This window comes from Cornus florida, unplaced genomic scaffold (assembly GCF_030987335.1).
Source record: "Cornus florida cultivar Cherokee Brave unplaced genomic scaffold, ASM3098733v1 CherokeeBrave_3.0.0_Hap2_Chr11, whole genome shotgun sequence".
In the NCBI taxonomy this organism is placed as follows: Eukaryota; Viridiplantae; Streptophyta; class Magnoliopsida; order Cornales; family Cornaceae; genus Cornus; species Cornus florida.
The window spans coordinates 60,517,947-60,541,710 of NW_026775581.1; the positions used below are offsets into that span (position 1 = coordinate 60,517,947).

At 37.1% G+C, this 23,764-nt stretch overlaps 1 protein-coding gene across 1 annotated transcript; it reads left to right on the forward strand.

Annotated features, from left to right (window-relative positions):
- Positions 1–18,282: 18,282 nt before the first annotated feature.
- LOC132286766 (cytochrome P450 94B3) lies at positions 18,283–19,934 on the forward strand. Its single transcript, XM_059789150.1, has one exon. It carries the CDS (start codon positions 18,325–18,327, stop codon positions 19,840–19,842), a length of 1,518 nt encoding a protein of 505 aa, XP_059645133.1. The 5' UTR covers positions 18,283–18,324; the 3' UTR covers positions 19,843–19,934.
- The last annotated feature ends 3,830 nt before the right edge of the window (positions 19,935–23,764 follow it).

Genomic DNA, 23,764 nt, shown 5'->3' on the forward strand with positions numbered 1-23,764 from the left:
TGCATGTGAAGTTTTGTCTAAACGTGCTAATTAAGAAATTGTACCAGCTTTATTTTATTTTTTTTCAATATCTATATATATATATATATGTACGCATGGCAAATATTTAATACGTATTATATGATTTAATTGTATCGTATCAAGGCAAAATTTGACAAGAAAAAAAGGTAGTGATAAAAGTATAACTGAATATGTTTGAACAGAAAGAATAGGCCAAGGTTAGGAGAAGTTTAGGACTCCGGAGGATAGGATGATGGGTCATTTAGGTATCGACAGCCATCCCTTGGTCCATATACCATCTATAAACTGTTTATTGCTCTTTTACCTTGTTTTGTTCGTCATTTATAAGACTTAATCACACCATTTTTTACTCACTGATGTGTTTAATTTTAGTACGTTATATCATTTTTAAAAGATAAGGCTAAATCATAAAATCTTCACTGCTTTCTATTTTTGATAATAAAATCTCAACTTGTTTATAAAAATTCAACATTTTAAAAAAGTTATCACATTAGTCTAATATCCAAGTCCAATCATTTAACCGGACAGTGAAATGACAAATTTGACCTTAAATTAAAAATAGAAAATTATTATTTTTTAAATTACAAAAATATCCTCTCTAAATTCCAGTACCGTCATTGTTCCGATTCCATTTCCATTTCCCATTTAAACCATTAGTGACGGTAAATACGGTCTCTAATAAATATTTGGGTCAGTATTATTCGGGACAGTAATTAGTGCCGGACTCATTTGACCTTTAGTGAGTTTTTGGACTTTTAGTGACGGTTTGAAGTGTCACAAAAGCCCTGTTTTCTTGTAGCATGTCACGCGAGTCGGTGTCGTGACACCTTTATCATTACCTCTATATATATATATATATATATATATATATATATATATATATATATACACTATTATTCAATGTGCAAAGTGTTTCAATATTTCAGAATTTATTTATTAATATAAAAAAATATTTATTATAGGACTGTAACACAAAATCTATATCAATATACATACTATTATTATAAAAGATAATGACATTCATTCGGTCCAGTTATGATTATATCCTTATCAGGAGAGTACACATGTCATCATCCTATTAATTCAAATACCTATAAATAAAGACATTAAAGAAGGAGGAAAGGTACATAAATTAATAAATTAATTATTATTTACTTCGTAAACATATTAATGCATAATAAAATATTTAATAAATCAATTGGTGCGTAAAATATCAATTGGCCCATAAATAATTATTTCACCACATATTATCCTCATACTTTTTTCCTTTTGCTTTTTTTTGACATCCTCATGATTAGGTTGGGCAGTAGATTAGACATTACATCACGCCCCTTGATAACGTTTTTTTAAGTAATACTGTAGTGGGTCCAACAGGCTAGGTAAGAAGAAACTCATATCTATAATTTTATTTATATTTAAATTAATATTTGGACTTAATAAAATGGCTTCTACGGTCCATTAGCATGGTTCTTTATTTTGTTACAGGCAAAGTAAGCAGAAGTTATGAAACTCCCGCATCGAGTGAGTTTTGAAATTCACAAGATGTTGACAAAATAATTCAATTCTAAATATGATAACTGTGGAACAAATTAATTACCAATTAAAATTAAATAGGTAAAATAAAATAATAATTCTAACACAAATTACCTTATGAGTTTTTTAATAAAAGGAAATCTAATTAGACAAGAATATATTTAAAGAAAATGAAATAATTTTTCTATTTTATATTCAATAAAACACATTAAACAAGGATATATTTAAATAATTTCTATAAAACTCTAACACAAATTACCTATTTATCTATTTATTATAAATTTTTTAACAAAAGAAAATCTAATTAGACAAAAAAATTATTAATTAAAAAATATTTATTAATTGATATAGAAAATAAAATAATTTCTCCGAAACTCTACCACAAATTATCTTTTATTATGAGTTTTTTTAATAAAAGGAAATTTAATTAGACAACGATATATTTAAAGAAAATAAAATAATTTCTTTAAAACTCTACCACAAATTACCCATTTTATTTTCAATAAAACTCTATCACATTAGGAGGGGATATATTTAAAGAGTTTCTATAAAACTCTAACACAAATTACCTATTTATCTATTTATTATTTTGAGTTAAAATAAAATAAAATCTAATTAGACAACAATTATTAATAAATAAAAAAATTACTAATTGATATATAAAATAAAATAATTTTTCTAAAATTCTACCACAAATTACCTATTATTATAATTTTTTAATAAAAAGAAATCAAATTAGGCAAGGATATATTTAAAGAAAATAAAATAATTTCTATAAAACTCTTCCACAAATTACCTATTTTTTTTTCAATAAAACTTTATCACATTAGACAAAGATATATTTAAAGAATTTCTATAAAACTCCAACACAAATTACCTATTTATCTATTTATTATGAGTTTTTTTTTTAAAAAAAAGGAAAAATCTAATTATACGAGTATTATTAATATAAAAAAATATTTATTAATTGAAATAAAAAAGAGGTTTTAAAAAAGTTTCTATAAAACTCTAACACAATTTACTTATTTATCGATTTATTATAAACTTTTTAATAAAATAAAATCTAATTAGACAAGAATTATTAATATAAAAAAATATTTATTAATTGATTTTAAAAGAGTTTCTGTATAAAACTTTAAAACAAATTAAATATTTATTAATTTATTATGAGTTTTTACTAAAAGAACATCTAATTAGACAAGATTTTATTAGTATAAAAAATATTTATTAATTAATATAAAAAATAAAATAATTTTTCTAAAACTCTATCACAAATTATCTTTTATTTTGAGTTTTTCTTTTTTAATAAAAGGTAATCTAATTAGACAACAAATATTAATATAAAAAAGTATTTATTAATTGATATAAAAAGAGTTTTTAAAAGATTTCCTCTAACATATATCACCTATTTATCTATTTATTATGAGTTTTTTTAATAAAAGAAAATATAATTCAACAATAATATATTTATAGAAAATAAATAATTTATATAAAATGTACCACAAATTAGTGATTTATTTTTTATAAAACTCTATCACATTATATATTTATTATGAGTTTTTTAATAAAGTAAAATCTAATTAGACAAAAATATATTTTAAAAAAATAAAATAATTTATATAAAACTCTACCACAAATTAGCTATTTTATTTTCTATAAAACTCTATCACTAATAACATGTATTTATCTATTTATTATGAATATATTTATAGAAAATAAAATAATTTATATAAAACTCTACCACAAATTACCTATTTTATTTTTTTTAAAACTCTATCATATATCACCGGTATTTATGTATTTTTCATGAGTTTTTTAATATGAAAAAATCTAATTAGACAATGATATATTTAAAGAAAATAAAATAAATTTTTTAAAGAGTTTATATAGAACTCTAACACAAATTACAGATTTATCTATTTATCATGAGTTTTTTAATTAAAGAAAATCTAATTAGGCAATAGTTATTAATATAAAAAATATTTATTAATTGATATAAAAAATAAAATACTTTTTATAAAACTCTAACACAAATTACAGTTTTTTAATAAAAGAAAATCTAATTAGACAATGATATATTTGTTTAAAGTAAATAAATAATTTCTATAAAATTCTACCATAAATTACCTATTTTATTTTCAATAAAACTCTATCACATTAAATAAGAATATATTAAAAGAGTTTCTATAAAATACTAACACAAATTATCTAAACTCTATCACAAATTAACTATTTTATTTTCTTTAAAACTCTATCACATATAACCTGTATTTATCTATTTATTATGAGTTTTTTAATAAAAGGAAATCTAATTCGACAAGGATATATTTAAAGAAAATAAATAATTTTTATAAAACTCTACCACAAATGACAAATTATTTTATAAAACTCTACCACAAATTAGTTATTTTATTTTTTATAAAACTCTATCATATTAGACAATGATATATTTAAAGAAAATATATAATAATATAATAATACATATAAATAAAATATAAAGTGTAAAGAGTTTTAACATTTAAGTATTTATTTTTTAATATAAAAAAAATTATTAATTAATTTTAAAATAGAACTCTATCACATGTAATTTCTGTGTAAAGAGTTTTAGCATTTCAGTATTTATTGTTTAATACGCAAAAAATTATTAATTATTTTTAAAATAGAACTCTATTACATTTTTTTATTTATAATGAATTTTTTAATAAAAAAAATCTAATTAGACAATGATATATATAAATAAATAAATAATAATTTTTATAATGTAATTAAAATATATATATAAAAAAAAAAATTCAAAAAATTACAAAACATTCATCATTTGCCTTTTAATATATATATATACACACACACACATATAGTCTGTATGAGAGTTTTTATTTTATTACGCGCATATTATAGAGGCAGAGAGATATATGCAGAGAGAGAAATTCTCTATGTAATTAAATTCTGTATCTATGTCTCACATCACATTCATCATTTTCCGGCGGAGGTGACTCTCCAAAACTTCTGGACACAGTTAGCTGTCATCAACTCCAGAAGGCCACGTACCGCCCTAGTGATGCTTTCCTATATCTCGTGCATGGCTCCATCTCCAAGCCGGCTTCAGCTAGCCTCCAAGGATATATAAGAAGTTTTTAAAAAATAAAAATAAATAAATAGCATAAATTTACGAATAGATTTTTGTGACCGTCTGATATGTTAGTCGTTGAAATAAACATGGTAAAACTAGAAAATAAATAAATATAACAGAATATGCCCTAAATTTCAAAGGCGTACCTAGACTTGGAGCTCAAAAATAATGTATGTGTCCTTAATACATACTATTAAATTATAAATTTAAATTCCACATAAAAAACGTGCATATATATATATATATATAGGGAACATAGAGGTGGTAAAATTGTCTTTTGGGACCAAGCTTTTATGTTATGACTTTGTCACTGACCAACTCTAGAAGAGATAGAGATGGTAAAATTGTCTTTTGGGACCAACTCTAGAAGAAAGAAAAAAATTCATAGCACTGACCCTTCAAGTGAGATAGATTCGGAAGAGATCGGGTCGTATGGGTGTGTGTGGTTCGATTTTGAGCCCACTTAGATGACTTTGGGGCTCGGCCCACCAATTGGACGTTCTACACCAAACAAACTGTCACTTTCTGATTGCTGGTCCACCAACGAACTATATCAGGCAAGGCCCATGTGGGACCAAGTTTATGGTCCTTCCTTTATTAAGAAAATGAGGCGCCGATTTATTTTTTACGTTTACGAGTGAAACAGAATTTTTGCACGAAAGGGATTGTTAGATGTCAAGTTTTCCACAATTACTAAAACGTGCTCAATATATATCTCACGTGCATTTTATGTCGATGTTGGGATGTAGTAATTAAAAATAATTTTAAATTTAAGATACGGTATATTTTTAAAATAGTTGAAAACTTTATTTTAGGACAAAGGGAATAAGAAAAAAGGGAAAAAAAAAAAAAAAATTATGTTGAGGATCCATTTATTTATTTAATATTTTTTATTAGTATCATTATTTTTATATAGTTTGAAACAATTGTCACGTTATAACGTTGCTCCTTTTAAAATGGTCTCCCACTGAAAAATCGAATCGTCTAAACCTGATATTTTAGGTAGCACTATCACCAAGTCTACACTCGAAATCACCAAATCAAATGATGGATCTTTATACTGGTATTTCAATTAAAGAGTCACAATATCAAGATCCAAACTCCAAAGAGGAAATATATATATATATATATATATATATATATATTGGTATTGCAATGAGGTGACCTAATTATTATTATTTTTTTTTTTTGGTGACTATTAGTTGTGTCTAAATGTCCACGTCCAATCAAGGTTGGATGGATACCTGGAAATTGAATCAATAGGTACTTCTTCTATTTTCCCTTTTCAATTTTGAGACAAAAAAAAAAAAAAAAAAATCTTAGTTGCCCTATTAGTTAAAAATTTATACTTATCAATAAATTTATATTTTTTATATTTTCCTATTTTTATAGATCTTTAATTATAAGATTTAGTGATGTATGTTAAATATTTATTGATAATATTTAGTAAAAGTAAATTCTCTAATAACTCATAAAATATAAACCAATATAGATATTAGTCTGAACCAATCCAATCTGCATAAAACAACTAGAATAATTATTTCCACTACATATATCAAATGGTAGTGGTCTGAAAATTTTGAATATATGAGTTGAGAACTCTTTATCCAATGTAGGGGTGGCAAAGTTTTTCACGCGCGACTCACCAATGCGATCGAACATGGCACGATTTAAATAGGTTTAGATTGACTTTAAACGAGTTGACATGCTTAACTCGTTTAATTAATCGTGTCGTATTAGGGTTGAGGAATTCAACCCATTTAACTATACGTGTCATAAGTAAATTTTTATTTAAGTTTCAAAATAACTATCTAAACTTATATTTTATAATTTATTCTTTTGTAAATTAGAGATTCTTTAATAATTTGGTTAGATTGAAACTTATATTTTTCTAGTATTTAATGTTTGATATAGTATTATTAATAATTTAAATAATAAAATATTTTATTTTATTAAACAAGTCATTAAACGGGTTACGCGTGTAACTCATTTAATAAATAGGTCGGGTTAATGTTGAGAGTTTCTGATATAATTATTAACAGATCGTATTCGAGTTGAATTATTCAATAAAATACATTTAAATCGACACAACACGATTACGACTCCCGAACAAGAATTGCCACCCCTAATCCAATGTCCAATTGGTTGTGAAGATACAAGATATTCCTCCTCCCTTTCTCTCTCTAGAATTCTTGCATTTCAACCAAAATAATATCTCCCCTTTCTTTCCATTACTTCTCCTATTTATAGATATTTACAAATGTTGATGGACTGCTGGATCTAGGCCCGTTCCTCCATGGGTTCTGGTCATCTTTGATGGGCTTATTCGCGTTCGGCCCATATGGCAGTGTCTTTTTATGGGCCTGACCCATCTGTAAGGACCGGATGTCGCGTTTGCAAGTCATATCCGGCCCATGTCATCTCGGGCCTCCTCAACTGCCCCCATAATTACCCCTTGTTTAATAAGGGGGTAATTATTGAAGGCGTCTCATCATGACGTTGACGGCTCGAGAAACCCACATGGGGGAACGGACGGTTAGATCCAGAATCAATGTTCCGGGGCTCGATGAATTTCTCGCCTTCCTGACGCTTCGGCCCTCGGGTCCCCCTCGCCTTTATAAGGCTCTAGAATACCACTTCATGCCTTTTTACCGTCTCCATCATCAGTCAAATCTCTCTCTTTTTAGAACAGTGCTAAGCTTCTTCCGCTGAAATCGTTCAAGAGTTATTCTTCCAGCGGTCTCGCAGTGCTCTTTGTTGCTTTCTACCTCAGAGGTTAGTTTTGTTCCTTTTTACTTTCGGCATGCTTCTTTTTACCCTTTTAGATCCTTCAATCACTTCCACCATGGTTGTAGATCTAGATGTTCTTCGTATGAGACTTAGACTTCCTGACAACATCCAAGTTAGGGTTTGCCCTAAGGATGTTAATATTATGACCGGTGCCGGCCTCCTTCCCGGCGAAATTTTATTTTCAAACCTTCAACTGAATGTCGTTAGGTTCCCTCTGCACCCCTTCTTTAATTATGTCTTCAATAGACTGGGGATATCCCCCCTGCAGGTAATCCCCAATTTCTTTAGAATCATATCCGTTATGCTACTGTTGATTCGTGACAGAAGTCTGGACCTTGACCTCATAGATCTTCTTCTGTGTTATAAGGTCAGTAAGATCCGAACTAACGAGCCCTTCTACCACCTCTACCCGATCGACAAGATGTCCATATGTACGGACACAATCAAATCTGAAAAGGGTTGGAGGGATAACATTGTAGGCATTAGTGGGGCCTGGTCTTCGCCGGTTGCAGAGGATTACCCAATCCCGAGCGCCTTTGGCATCTGTTCTGTTTCCTCATATAAGAAATTCAAATCTCATAAAAATGATTGTCCCTGCGAAACATGTGTTCCTCGCTTTTGTACTTTCTTATGTCGCTCCTTAGGCATACCTTGTGATGACTTGAGTTACAGTGTTTGCAGGGATAGGAGTAATTACTTGAAGAAATACGTTCTAAACGATATTCCTTCTTGCTCAGACCTCCTCACTTCAGACAACCTTCTAGCGCTCTCATCCCTCGGCTATACCATGAGCAGGCTTCAGATTCCATCCTTTGGTAGGAGGAAAAATACTCCCCCACCCACTTCTGCTGCTGGAGCAACCTCCTCTCCTGCATCAGCCTCTTCCTCAGCCACCATCTCTGACACCATCCCGAGCACGGTGGCTATTGATTCTGTTGTCAGCACCCCTGCTACCAACCCGAGCGCGTCTCCACAAATCACTACTGCCCCTGCTGCCGCTGGGGGAGCTCGGGACAAAGAACGAGGCAAAAGGCCTCATCCTGACGGTGGAGTTGACCCTGAGGAGGAACCTCTTATAAGAAGGACCCGGGTCTCTGGGCCGAGTGCTCTCTTGCATCGCCCAGTCAGAACTCCTGCCCCCTCCGGGCCTGTCGCAGCTGGTGCCTCTGCTTCTGCTTCAGCTTCTCCTTCTCTTCCCACTTTACCACCGTGGGCTCCTCGGTACACCCGAACGGATGGGACGTTCGTGAAGCCGAACGAGACCATGCTAAAGGATGGCCAGACCGCCATGGCGTATTATAGGAGCATGTGGACTCCGAAAGACCTTGAGGCAGCGAAAGGTCTATCCCAAAAGGATGTGTTCAGCCGTTTCCCCCAATCTGCCATGGAGGTGACTTTTATTTTCCAACTCATGAATCCTCTCATACTATTTGGTCTCACCTTCGTCCGACCAGACTATCAGTTTAACCATTATTAATGTATATCTATGCAGACTTTGTTCGGTATGATGGCTATGCAGAAGCAGGTGGAAATAGGGAACGCCAGGGCCCGTAAGTTCTCTGATAGCCCGGAGGTGGCCAATAAGGAAAACGACCTGTCTCGCCAGCAAGAATACCGAGGTATTGGCTCGGCTTGAAAAAACCGAACAAGAAAGAGATGTCTTGAAGAAGGAAAACGACTCTCTTCAGGATGAGAAGGATGCCCTCCAGTTTGAAAAGAGTGTCTGGCAGACTGAGCGTGATTCAATCAGAGACGAAAAGGCAGAGCTCCAGCGCCTTCTGGCTGATGAACAGTCTGCTCGGATGGTTTTTGAGAAGAGAGCTCTGGACGAGCGTACTGCTCTGATTGATACCATCAGCAGAGTGAACGGTGGGATGCTGGCTCTTCATGCTCGGTTCTCAAGAGTCGGCGCTCTTAGATATGCTCAAGGATTCCGAGAAGGTTTCTCCGACCGAGTTCCGGATGAGGGACAGACCAGCTCAACTCCAGATGAAGTCGATAAGGATTTAGGGATTGACCCTCTGGGGGTCTATGTTGACCCAGAACCCACCGAAGCGGAGCACATATTTGATGAATGCCAGGACATTGCTTCCTCTAGGATCACTACAGCTCCTCCTACCGCTCTGCCTCTAACCGGTCCTCAATCGTCAACTGTGGTATCTCCCATAGCCACTGCTGACGTTGGCCCCCAGCAGAATGACTCTATTATTCATCTTGATTCCCCACCTCGTGAGGGTGAGATGGCTGATGGGACCGAGGAGGCGGATCGGCACAACCAGGAGGCTATCGGTACTGGGGCAGCTAGCTAGGACTCCTCCGGACTCTTCGATTCCATACTTTTTTGTAACAATGTGACTTGAATACTTCATTTTTTGTAAATCCAATGCTTATCATGAATGAGATGACAGAACTCTTTTTCTCTTTTTCCTTTGTGTTACACTCTGTTTAAACCCATTTTCAATATATATATACCTTTTATCTCTTTTTTTTATATATTAACTTTGTCGTGTGCTTGTTTATGGCAAGTGCTTGGCGTTCGGCTTGTAGTGCCAGCTGCCACTTATCTTGCTTAAGTGCCTGGTGCTCGGCTAGAATGTCACTTGCCACTTGGCTTTTCATTTTTTAGCAAGTGTCTGGCGTTCGGCTTATGGTGTCAGCTGCCACTTATCTTGCTTAAGTGCCTGGCGCTCGGCTAGAATGCCACTTGCCACTTGGCTTTTCATTTTTTAGCAAGTGTCTGGCGTTCGACTTATGGTGCCAGCTTCCACTTATCTTGCTTAAGTGCCTGGCGCTCGGCTAGAATGCCACTTGCCACTTGGCTTTTCATTTTTTAGCAAGTGTCTGGCGTTCGGCTTATGGTGCCAGCTGTCACTTATCTTGCTTAAGTGCCTGGCGCTCGGCTAGAATGCCACTTGCCACTTGGCTTTTCATTTTTTTTTTTTTGTTTTTTTTTTTTAGCAAGTGCCTGGCGTTCGGCTTATGGTGCCAGCTGCCACTTATCTTACTTAAGTGCCTGGCGCTCGGCTAGAATGCCACTTGCCACTTGGCTTTTCATTTTTTAACAAGTGTCTGGCGTTCGGTTTATGGTGCCAGCTGCCACTTATCTTGCTTAAGTGTCTGGCGCTCGGCTAGAATGCCACTTGTCACTTGGCTTTTCATTTTTTAGCAAGTGTCTGGCGTTCGGCTTATGGTGCCAGCTGCCACTTATCTTGCTTAAGTGCCTGGCGCTCGGCTAGAATGCCACTTGCCACTTGGCTTTTCATTTTTTTTTTATTTTTAGCAACCCATTGAAGAGGAAAGTTATTTTTATAAATTTCAGGAATTTGCACATTCATACGTACTTGATTGACAACAAACAACACCCAATAAAGCCGAAACTTAGCTTTTATTGGTAGTACCTCTTCAGAGACGTGGCATTCCAGGGCTTGCTGACCAACCTTCCCGCCATGGTTTCTAACGTATATGCTCCTTTGCCTATGACTTCTGCAATTCTGTATGGGCCTTCCCAGGGTGGCATCATTTTTTTGACTATCCCCACCTTTCTTTTCAGATCAGATCGCCAGGGGCAAAATCTCTGTGTTTCACTCTTTTGTTGTGACTATTCGCCAATACTTGCTGGTATGATGCTAACCTTATTGCTGCAGCGTCCCTCCTTTCGTCTATCATATCGAGGTTCAATTTTAACATCCTGTCGTTCTGATCTCGACTTCATGCTAAGCTTCTGATAGTTGGGACCAAGTGCTCAACCGGTATAACCGCCTCGGTACCATATGCCATTGCAAACGGGCTCTCCCCAGTCGGCCGCCTTGGGGTGGTTCTGTAAGCCCATAGGACGTTCAGGAGCTCATCCAACCACTTCCCTTTATGGTCCTCCAGTTTCTTCTTAATGCAGGCGAAAATTGTTCTGTTTGTAATTTCTGCTTGTCCATTGGCCTGAGGATGACTTACTGCAACCAACTTCTGATTAATTCCATACTCCTCCAGCAGCTCTCTTACTTGCTTGCTGTCGAGGTTCGTGCCATTATCCATGACTATTGACCTTGGAACGCCAAAACGGCAGATAATATTGTTCCAAATAAATCGTCTCACATGAGTCTGAGTCACGCTAGGATATGGTTCTGCTTCCACCTACTTAGTGAAGTAATCCGTGGCCAGTAACACATACTTGTTCTGAGCTCTTGCCGTTGGCAGAGGACCGACCACATCCATCCCCCATTGCGCGAAAGGCCATGGCGAGGCCATTACGTGCAATTCCTCAGGTGGTTGGTGGATCAATGGTCCATATCGTTGGCATTTATCGCACCTTCGAGAGAACTCCTCCGCATCTCTTGACATGTTCGGCCAGAAATACCCTTGTGTCATTGCTTTATGCGCTAACGATCTTCCCCCAGAATGATTGCCACACACACCTTCATGAATAGCTCGCAATACCTGCTGCGACTCTGCGGGGGTAACACACTTCAAGTATGGGCCAGGGTAGGATCTTCTGTACAGCTGGTTATGCACGATGGCGTATTTTGCAGCATTCTTTTTGAGTTTCCTAGCTTCATCCCTTTGCATAGGCAAAATGCCATCTCGAATATAAGTAATGATGGGGTCAATCCAACTCGGTTCATACGGTATGACGTTGACTTGCCAAGGGTCAGAGTCCAAAGGTTCTTCGAAAATAGATGGCTGGGTCAATATTCCTATTGGAATCACCCTCGCCAATGTTTCACCAAAACTCGAAGCACTACATGCTAACCGGTCCGCATCTGCGTTCTGTTCCCTCGGTAACTGTATGAATTCAATCTTTGCAAAGTCCTTGGCTTTATGCAGAACGATATGCCTCCATCGTGTCATCCTTGGTCGCGTACTCACCATTTACCTGCCGAACAATCAACTGTGAGTCACTATAAACAGTCAAACTTCTGACCTGTAGCTCTCTGGCCAACTTTAACCCATTCAGCAACGCCTCGTATTCCGCTTCGTTATTGGTGGCTCGGAACTCAAGTCTGAGTGCTTGACTCAAAGAAGTACCCTCTGGGGTTTGCAGTTTAACCCCAATTCCAGCCCCCATCTGGTTAGAGGAGCCATCCACATAAAGTTTCCAAGAGCCGCACCTAAGGTCTTCTTCCGTATCTTCAGAGTCACATTCTAGCAGGAAATCGGCTACCGCTTGTCCTTTGACAGCTGTTCTCGGCTCATATGTTATGTCAAATGAACTTAACTCTATGGCCCACTTTGTCATTCTGCCCGAGAGTTCTGGCTTGTGCATAAGCACTCTGATTGGAAAAGTTGTTAGAACAGCTATAGGGTGGGATTCGAAATAATGCCTCAACTTTCTTTTTGCGTTTACAAGTGCAAGTATCACCCGTTTGGCCTTCGAGTATTTTCGTTCTGCCTCGGTCATTGTTTTACTGACATAAAATACCGGGTGTTGCACGCCTTCCTTGCAACGAATCAGAACGGCACTTGTCGCAACACTAGATACTCCAAGATACAAAAATAACTTTTCTTCTGGATCCGGGGCTGACAGGACTGGTGGATTCTGTATATATTCCTTCAAATGGGTCAATGCTTGTCGTTGCTCATCTCCCCAGACCTGTCTTCCATGACTCCGAATCGTGTCAAAGAACGGCTTGCAGCGGTCTGACAATTTTGAATTGAATCGACTTAATGCAGCTATTCGTCCTGTGAGGGCTTGCACCTCTCTGATCGTCTTTGGCTGGGCATTCTTAATCAAAGCCTCTGCTTGAGCGGGGCTAACTTCGATGTCTCTGCGGTTGACCACGTGTCCCAAAAACTGACCGGAACTCACACCGAACGAGCACTTGGTTGGATTGAGCCTCATCCCATATCGCCTCAGCACATCAAATATATCTTGCAGATGTTTCAGATGATCATTCTTCTTCCTACTCTTTACCACCATATCATCAATATAGGCTTCCACAATCTTTCCTATTTGATCCTTGAAAATTTTGCTAACAAGTCTTTGATAAGTTGCTCCCGCGTTCTTTAGTCCGAAAGGCATAACTTTGTAGCAGTATGTCCCTCGCTCGGTTACAAAAGAAGTTTTTTCTTCATCTGCCGGGTCCAAAGGGATCTGATTATAACCTGAATAAGCGTCCAAAAAGGTTAAGCGTTCATACCCGGTGGTAGCATCCACCATTTGATCAATCTTTGGCAGCGGGAAGCTATCCTTCGGACAGGCTTTGTTCAAATTGATGAAATCAATGCATACTCGCCATTTCCCATTCTTCTTCTGCACGACAACGACGTTGGACAACTAATCAGGGTAGTGTACTTCTCTGATAAATCCCGCATCAAGCAGCCTATCAACTTCCTCGGCTATGATTTGGTTGCGTTCTGGAGCAAATCTTCGTTGCTTTTGTTTTACTGGTTTGAAATTGGGATTGACGTTCAAGGAATGACATGATACGGAGGGATTAATTCCAGGCATGTCTAGGTGACTCCATGCAAATACATCGGCATTGTGAGACAAGAAGTCAGCTAGCTCTTGCCGCTCATCCTTGGTCAGTCTTATTCCTACTCTGGTAGTTCGTTCTGGCCTGGACTGATCGATCTGCACATCCAGAAGGGGCTCTTCGGTCAAGTCAACTGACTCCTCCACCCTGTTCTGCTTGGGCGGAGGTTCCTGTAATTGCTATCTGGGGTTTGCCGGTCGGACGGGCGCCTTCCCTTTCCCAGCATACTTTAGTGTGACGGAATAACACTCTTTGGCTGCAACTTGATCCCCACGAATTTCTATCACCTTATTTCCATCGGGTCCGAGGCACCTCGACCTGATGCAAAGTTGAGGGTATTCCTTGGACTCTGTGAATCCATCCTCTTCCCATCAAGAGATTGTACGAGGGGTGAATCTCTACAACCACAAAAGTTTCCATAAGAGCTCGTTCTGCAGCTTGAACTTCTACTTCCACCATTCCGACGGGCTCCACCCTCTTGCCATTAAATCCTAACAGGGGATTTCCAGTGGGCTTGAGCCTCTCTAGTTTAATCTCGAGCCGATCAAATGTGTCCCTCGGCATGACATTCGCACTGCTCCCGGGATCGATCAGAATTCTGCGCACCAGGCAGTCCGCCACTGTCAAACTGACTACCAACGGGTCTTCATGGGGGATTTGAACACGCTGCAGGTCTGTCCTGTCGAACTTTATCTGTATCGATGTGATCTGCTGGTGTAGAGTATTCACACTGTTGACCCTTTTCTTCATCTGTGCCTGCCGTAGGTGCGCTCGGAGCAGCTCATCTGAATCTTCGCTGGGCTCGGGTCGACCGTGGATAGCATTGATTATATGAACTAGTTGTGAATTGTGGGAGCTTTGTTTATGGCTCCTTTTTACTTGTTCCATCGGTCGATTCTGCTCTGTCGCCGAGCCTTGAACATAACTCGCGAACTCCCCTCTAGCTATCAACATCTCCACTTGCCTTCTCAAATTCATGCATTCATTAGTCTGATGACCGAAATCAGAATGGAAAGCACAATGTTTAGTCTGATCCCTCTGTTCGAGGGGTTGCCTAATTGGCAGTGGTGGATGAAACTTATCTTTGTTCTCCTGATATAGCCTCGCCAGAGTGACCTTCAGCGGAGTGATCAGCTCTTCCTCCCTGGACCTCTTTTCTGCCTTCCAGGAGGTCTGACGTTGCGGCTGAGCCTGCTTCTGCCTGATCTTTGCCTTGGACTTTTCCTCGGTCGACACAAGCGACGCTGTCCGAGCATTGGCTGCCTCCTCTTCTTCTAGGCGCACAAAGCCGTCGGCTCTTTCATTGAGTTCATCCATAGTCGTCGGCGTGTTCACTACCAGACTGGTATAGAACGGAGTGCCACATGTCATGGCTAACTTGAAGGCTTGAACCGCTGTAGAGGGGTGGCATTCGATCACCATACTTTTAGTGAGATTAAACCTGGTGAGAAAAGCCTGGAGACGTTCATCTTTGTGCTGTCTCATTGTGAATAAGCTTGAGATGTCCTTTGGCGGACGCTTGTTCCCATAGTACTGGCTTATGAACCGATCGCACAGGTCTCGGAAGCTACCAATGGAGCTCCTAGGCAAGTTCTTGAACCAGCTGAGCGCCGGTCCAGCTAGGCTTGTAGGGAAACATTTGCATATTAAAGCGTCGTTTTCCGTATTCAGGGCCATCTTCAACTGGATATGGTACACATGATCGATCGGATCGGTTGTTCCGTCAAATAGAATAAATACTGGCATAGCAAACTTCCTTGGATGCGGGGCATTCAGGATCTCATCAGTGAATGGTGAATCAACCGTTCGAGCCGCGGATCGGAGTGCTTCATTCTTTCTTTGGCGCCCAGTGGTAGCTCTGTGAGCTACGGTTCTGCTCTCCGAACCGCGATGAGTGATTGTAGCCATGGAGGGCCGGTAGGACAGATCGAACGACCGTTCCTCTATGAGCTCTCTTTGCCAAGGCGACGCAACTTGGCGGCGATCAACCTCTATCACCTCATCTCGGTTGAACCTTTCCCGATGCGGATCGAAGGTCATGGCTTCGTTCTGTCTGATCTGCTCATGTCGCGGATCAACGTGAGTCGATCCTTCGTGATCCTCAACTTGACGAGCATTTGGCGGCAAATCATCCATCCTCCTTTCATCACGGTGGAGAGCTGACTGACTGTTCTCGTCCTGCTCGCCTTGATGCGTGATATTAGATTGAACACCTCCTTCTCCGGCCGGAGGTGGAAGCGAAACCGCGGGCATTTGCTGATGTTGCATTCCAGCTTTCAATTCTGCATTCTCTTTTTTGAGAGCCTCGATCAAGTTCATCAACTCCTCAAGCTTCGTTTGCTGGACAGCCTCCATCGGATTGGAGCTTTCACCTATCATTATTCCTGAACGGAGTAAAGGCATTAATCTCAAGTTCGTGAGTAGATTCGAGCTTCGTGAGTGGGAATTTTTCAGATCTGGTTTCGAATTCTCCGAATTATGCTCACGGTTGACGAGATCTGAATTGTCTGAATTCTAAATCCGTCAGATCCTGCCACAATCGAACAACTCGTTGTTGCGTAGATCTGAAGCCACTTCTGCCAAAGCAACAGGAACTAAAATTCCTCCAGAGTAGGTCACAATCGCTCAGATCTGGATCCAACTCCCAAAGATCGAGTCTCGATCCCCCGAATTGGTCTGAATCCACGCGATATTAATCATTGATCAACCAATCTTCCACGCTTCCCACAGACGGCGCCAATTGAAGATACAAGATATTCTTCCTCCCTTTCTCTCTCTGGAATTCTTGCATTTCAACCAAAATAATATCTCCCCTTTCTTTCCATTACTTCTCCTATTTATAGATATTTACAAATGTTGATGGACTGCTGGATCTAGGCCCGTTCCTCCATGGGTTCTGGTCATCTTTGATGGGCTTATTCACGTTCGGCCCATATGGCAGTATCTTTCTATGGGCCTGACCCATCTGTACGGACCGAATGTCGCGTTTGCAAGTCATATCCGGCCCATGTCATCTCGGGCCTCCTCAGGTTGCTTAACACTAAAGCAGTACTTACAGAAATAATACAAAAATATGTTTAATTATGCCATCAAAAACAAATATTCTATCAGCTTACTCATTCTTAAAAATGATCTTATTATTATTATTATTACAGTAATTATTTTTAAAATCATTAAATGCTCACCAGTTGTCGCCTTCGACATCCCTGAAACGAATTTCTAACTCTTTTCTGTGTGCTAGCCCATTGTGACTGGTTTTTTAATTTTATTAATTAGTTATTGTGTGTGAAGTTCGAACATTGAAAATTCAATATAATTAATACAATTTGTTAAAAAATAATTTTTTTATAATTTAAATTTTAAATGGCTCTTTGTGTGCATTTTAATTAAGTAGTTATAGAAATAAATATCAAAACATTAAATTCTTTTCGAGGAAGAAATTATACCAATTGCACTAACCCGAAAGTACTAAATTCAAAAATATATATTTTCTTTTGAAAGTTCAACAGTGACCGTTAATTAAGTACTTAGCTCTTGAATTAAATGGGGGTGATATATACGGTCTTAATTAAACAACTTTGTTAATTTGGTTTAGGGATGTAATTTAATGGAGAGAAGCATGTAACAGGAGAATCCATCTCATTTAACTTAATAAAAAGTGAACTTATTTGCCAAATTTGAGAAAATAGTGTTTCTCCTTTATTTGTCAAAGTATATTTACCTCTTTCTTTATTTGTCAAATTACATTAAAAATTTTTTTTTTTGAGAAAATAGCGTGTCTCTCCTTTATTTGTCAAATTATATTTACCTCTTTCTTTCTTTGTCAAATTACATTAAGATTTTTTTTAAATTGGTATGTAAATAATACATCAATACGACTAATAACAAAAAAAATGTTGATGTCCATAATGTTGTAATTTTCAAATTCTAATTCCATTATTGAGTGATGTGTTTGTTAGAATAAAATTTTATATATATATATATATATATATATATTAGGATAGAAATATAATTATAAAGTCCACAAGTCTGATATGGAAGAGTAGTGTAATTTAGCAAATTAAAATTTAGTCTAATGACTACTAAGCTCAAACAACTAAATCAAATGTGGTCCGGAGGGATCAAATAATTTCTCTTTCATAACAACGTGGAAACATCCAATGTCGGACAGAAATAGACAACCCACGCCCGCGATTTATTGCTCGGTGTAATTACAAATTTGCCCCCGCCCACAATTTTTATTTGAAGCACGATTTTCATGTGGACCATTTGAACGTTGTTGCCCATACTCACTCTATATATAACCTAATTTGTCAATTCTGCATTACTCCATCCCCTCCAAAACTAACACTAGCTCTCTGTAACACATCCCCTAAACCAGCCATGTTTCCCTCTCTCATCCTCTTTCTCTCTATAGTATTTATCTTCATGACATTCCTACGTCACCTCTTCATTCAAATTCAAAACCTTCATACAAAAAAATCATCCATCAATGGCGGCCCTCCTACACACCCACTCCTCGGATGCCTCATTTCTTTCTACAAGAACCGGCGCCGTCTCTTGGACTGGTACACCGGCCTTTTGTCCGAGTCATCTGCCCTCACCATAGTGGTGAACCGGCTTGGTGCACGCCGGACCGTGGTCACCGCCAACCCGGCCAACGTGGAGTACATCCTCAAGACAAACTTCAACAACTACCCGAAAGGGCAGCCCTTCACTGAAATCCTCGGAGATTTGCTCGGCCGAGGCATCTTCAACACGGACGGGGAGCTGTGGAACACCCAGCGCAAGTTAGCGAGTCACGAGTTCAGCACCAAGTCCCTGAGGGAGTTTGTTGTCAAGATAATTGAGGAAGAAGTTAAAACCCGGCTAGTCCCGATTCTCGAGACGGCCGCAGAGTGCCACAGCAAGGTTTTGGACTTGCAGGACGTTCTGAGGCGGTTTACGTTTGACACGGTGTGCCGGGTGTCACTAGGCGTGGACCCTTTTTGTCTCGACCTGTCTAGGGCGGTGCCGCCTCTCGTGGAGGCGTTTGACACTGCCTCGAAGATAAGCGCCGCCAGAGGGGCGGCGCCAGTTTTCGCCGTGTGGAAAATGAAGAGATTCTTCAATGTGGGGTCGGAGAAGAAGCTCCGAGAGGCGGTTGAGCTCATCCATAGCTCGGTTCTTGAGATAATTCGGTCTAAAAAAATTAAATTACAAAATCGAGACAGTGGTGGTGATCACGGTGACCTTTTGTCGAGGTTGCTAGTGGCCGGACATCACGAGGAGGTGGTGAGAGATATGGTGATAAGTTTTATTATGGCGGGAAGAGACACCACGTCCGCGGCGATGACGTGGCTGTTCTGGTTGCTGTCGAGGAATAGCAATGTCGAAAAAGAGATTGTTGAGGAAGTGATGTTAGTAGACAATGGGACAAAGCCTTTGGACTATGATGGACTGAAGGATATGAAGTATATGAAGGCATGTTTGTGTGAGTCCATGAGGCTCTACCCGCCGGTGGCGTGGGATTCGAAGCACGCCGGAGCCGACGACGTGTTGCCGGACGGGACACCGGTGTGCAAGGGGGACAGGGTAACCTATTTTCCTTATGGAATGGGGAGGATGGAGGAGTTGTGGGGGAAGGACCGGTTAGAGTTTAGACCGGACCGGTGGTTCGATGGGGATGGGGGGATGAAAATGGTGAGTCCGTACAAGTTTCCGGTTTTCCAGGCCGGTCCGAGGGTGTGTCTTGGGAAGGAAATGGCTTTCATGCAGATGAAGTATGTGATGGCTTCGGTTCTGAGGCGGTTCGAGATCAGGCCGGCCGGTTCGGTCCAGCCTGTTTTTGTTCCTCTCCTAACAGCTCACATGGCTGGTGGGTTCAAAGTCAGGGTGTCTAAGAGGAGTCATTATGGTTAGGGCTTAATTAGTTGCATGTAAAGTTTTGTCTAAACGTGCTAATTAAGAAATCTTACCAGCTTTATTTTTAATTATTTATTTTTCACTATCTATATATATGTAATCTCTCATTCAAAAGTTTAATTAAGTATTAAGCCAACCATAAGAGTTAGATCAGAAGGATTAATTAATTATGCCTTCAATCTTAAGGTGTTCTTGAAAATTAATTATATATATGCATGTTGATGTAAAGACTATTCGTTAACATATCAGTCAAATAATTCATTTATATAATTTTATAAGGTTGAAGGTTGAAATTTTCATAAAAATAATATGGGTGTGAGTTTCTTATGAGTCCTCCCTTCATATATATATCTTTAATATTAACCAAAAGGAATGAACATTTACAAAACTAATATATATATTGATAAAAAAGATAAATTAAACAAATAATAAAATAAAATATAGAAAGAAAACCAATATTCTAATAACAAAGAAAAATAGAGCAGTCATACTATCATTTGAGAGAATAATTCTGCAAAACTTGAAAATATCAAAATTAAAGATTAATTATGAATTTAGAAGAAGAAAAATGTAATGAACTTCACTAGTAGAATCTCCTCTATTTGTCAAAGTGGATAGTGAGGGTTCGAGTCTTCAAAGGAGCAAAGTGTATGTGTGTGAGTTTCTTGTTGTGAGTCACAATTCTTAAAGTACCCAATTATTTTGGGACGGAGAAGGTATATATAATGAACTTTTAAATAATTTTTTCCAATATATAAGAATAGTTAATTAATTTCGTTAACATATTAAATATAAAAAATTATCGTTAATTTAAGTGAGGGACGCCTTGCATAGGCCAAGCTAAGTTAACCAAAAAAATTATTTATGTAACCAAATGTGTCAAAATATTAAAAATTTTACATCAAAACAAACAAAATGCCAAGTTGTTTCTCAAATGTTAGTGTATCAAATAATTAAAGTTTGTGCCTTCGAAGTAAGATGACTTGTAGTCTTGTAGCTTTCCTGCAAAATATGGATTAAAAAGCAATAAATCATTTTAATGTTGACAAACTTTAATTTACCATTTACAGGAACTGGAAACTACTTGATGCTACTTCAATTATTTAGCCACTAGCTGCTAAATTCCAAGGTCAGCTACATATATTTATCATCCATCATTTTAGTCATCTAAGTAATCAATTTAGCAACTGAAAATGATTTTTGCTGCAGGTTGTGTTGTGTGTGTGTGTATTTATATATGTATATATATAAAGTATTTCAAGATAACTCAATATATTTTATTTGTGAAATAGTTGATATATATATATATATATATATATATATATATATTTTTTTCTCGGAAGGTTAATAGTTGATATTTTGGTGTCATCAACGTTCACATGACTGAGTCTCTCAACCAACGTGCATATCATATCCTCCAACTGCACACAGGCACGGACCCAAAATGCCCCACAGAATTTTTTTTATTTTCATTTCATACATTAAATTTTTTTTAATTTATGAAGATGCCCCTACTAAAATTATAAATCGCCATTCTTTTTGCATTTTATACTTTAAATTTTTAAGAATTTTTTTAAATGCCCCCACTAAAATTACAATTCGCCCCATTAATTTTTATTTTATTTTTTTTGCATTTTATATTTTAATTTTTAAAAAATTTATAAAGAAAATCCTATTGAAATTACAAAAAATAGATTCACTATATAAGTTTACCACCATAAATTAAAAGATCGCCCCTTTACAAAATTTTTTAAATGCGTCACTAACCGGACAAACTGTAGATAATACCGTGTCACCCTAATATTCTGACACTGTGCAAATACTCGTGCAACGTGTAAAAGACAATTATAATATTTAGCTGTAAACATCACTCAATGTCTCACCATTTCAATACAGAAACACAATTTTCACTTTCACATATTACTCTTAATCTCAGTTCTATATTGGTTATAGTGTTGATTCTGAATGGCACCATTCTTTGAGTGTTCTGTCAAATATTATTTTGGCAACTGACTGTTTTGAGAGTTTTATATATATTTTTCAATATATATATATATATATATATATATATATATATATATGGCATATACTGTATTTAATAGTGTGCATGAACACATAAATATAATATATTATATGATTCAATTGTATTGTATCGAGGCAAAATGTGACCAGAAAAAGACGATAAAAGTAGTGATGAAAGTATAACTGAATGTGTAAGAAGGGAAGGAATAGGACAAAGTTAGGGCTACTCAGGAGCATGTGATGATATTCACTCATTTTGGTATTAATAGACTTGACTGTACACACGCTCTATGAATTGTAGATCTCGTTTAAGAAATTGATATAACTGTCAAATTTTTTTACTGAATATGTAATCACCTAACTTGAAAATTTATTTTTACTTTCTTGGTGTTTATCATACACGTGAGGGGATGACGTGATTCTCCACATGCAATCATTCTCCAAAATTAGTAGATCGACTGCGTGATCGCGTCCTCCACTCTGATTAATATAGTCGATCGGTTTTCACTTATATTATTTTTCTTTATATATATATAAAATTTTGTATCATTTTAATCATAACAAATTTATTGTATGTGCATGACAAAGAGTAGAGAAAAATAATAAATAAAAGAAAAAGAATAATAAATAAAATAAAATAAAAACCTATAATTTAATAGTGTGTTGTAACAAAGAAAAATAGAGTAGTCATGTTATCATTTGAGAGGTAAGTCATTGAAACTTGAAAATTATCAAAATTAAAGATTAGGCATGCATTAGAAAAAGATAAGTACGAGTGTTGAACTTCCACTGGTGAGCTACTTTCGCATCGGTGGAGACTGAGAACTTAGGTGGGCTCCACTTTGTGAAAGAACTCCTAACCTTTTTCTAAGGATCAAACCACTTGTGTTAGTATATGTGTCTGCTGAACCTGTGGCTGATTCCGAAGTGCAGCTGTTACACCTATATCTATAGCCTGAGCAATGAGGTCATTTAGATGAGGAGGATATTCTGGATCTCTGCCCTAATTATAGCCCCGATCCTGAGACCCCTGAGTCTGCTAAACTTCCTCCTGTTCCACGTGCAACTGACCACCATTATCCTAAAACCCAGGCAATTGCTGTTCTTCCTCCATTTACTGACACTGTAGGAGATCTTGCTGCTTACATGCCGTTTCCCTTCACTGCCTGTTTCTCTGATTGTTTTGTCTGGTTCTAGCGTTAACCATTCTATTAACATAAAAAAACAAACATCAGTACGATTTTAAACGAATCGTAAAGGAATACAACGAATTCTAAACTTAAGCTCTAAACAAGATAATACGCTACGCGGATGTCTTATTACGACCCTAGAAATACTTGAACCTGAAGTGCTCTGATACCAACTGCGATACCCCTCAATTATAGAGGCACGGATGATCAAGTCCGAGCACAGATCCGAGGGATACTAAATAATTAAGTTTATAAACAAGCATAGAATACAAGAAGGAATAAAGAATAAAGAATAATTAAGCTCAAAGAAATCTAAATAAAAATCCTTAAAATTAAATAATCCAATATTTCCAAAACCTCCAATATTATTACAACTCGGAAGTCCATCTAATGGACCCCTAATAATATCCCAACTGGAAATAAAATAACTGAACTGAAAGAAAAATCTAAAAACTAAAGCATAAAGAATAGTCCTACGTAGTCGGAAGAGTGAGTGACTGTCTCTACTTGACACGAACAAGCTCTAAGACTGAAATTATCGAACACCTGAAAAATAATAGTGGGTCAGGCCCACGAACAAATTCTACTCTACTACAATCCAAACAGAAACCCGATACACAAATACATCCCAGACAACTTAACAATAACTGAATAGTCCATATAAATATATACGCACTATAGGACGCTCACTGGACTATAAGTCTGTC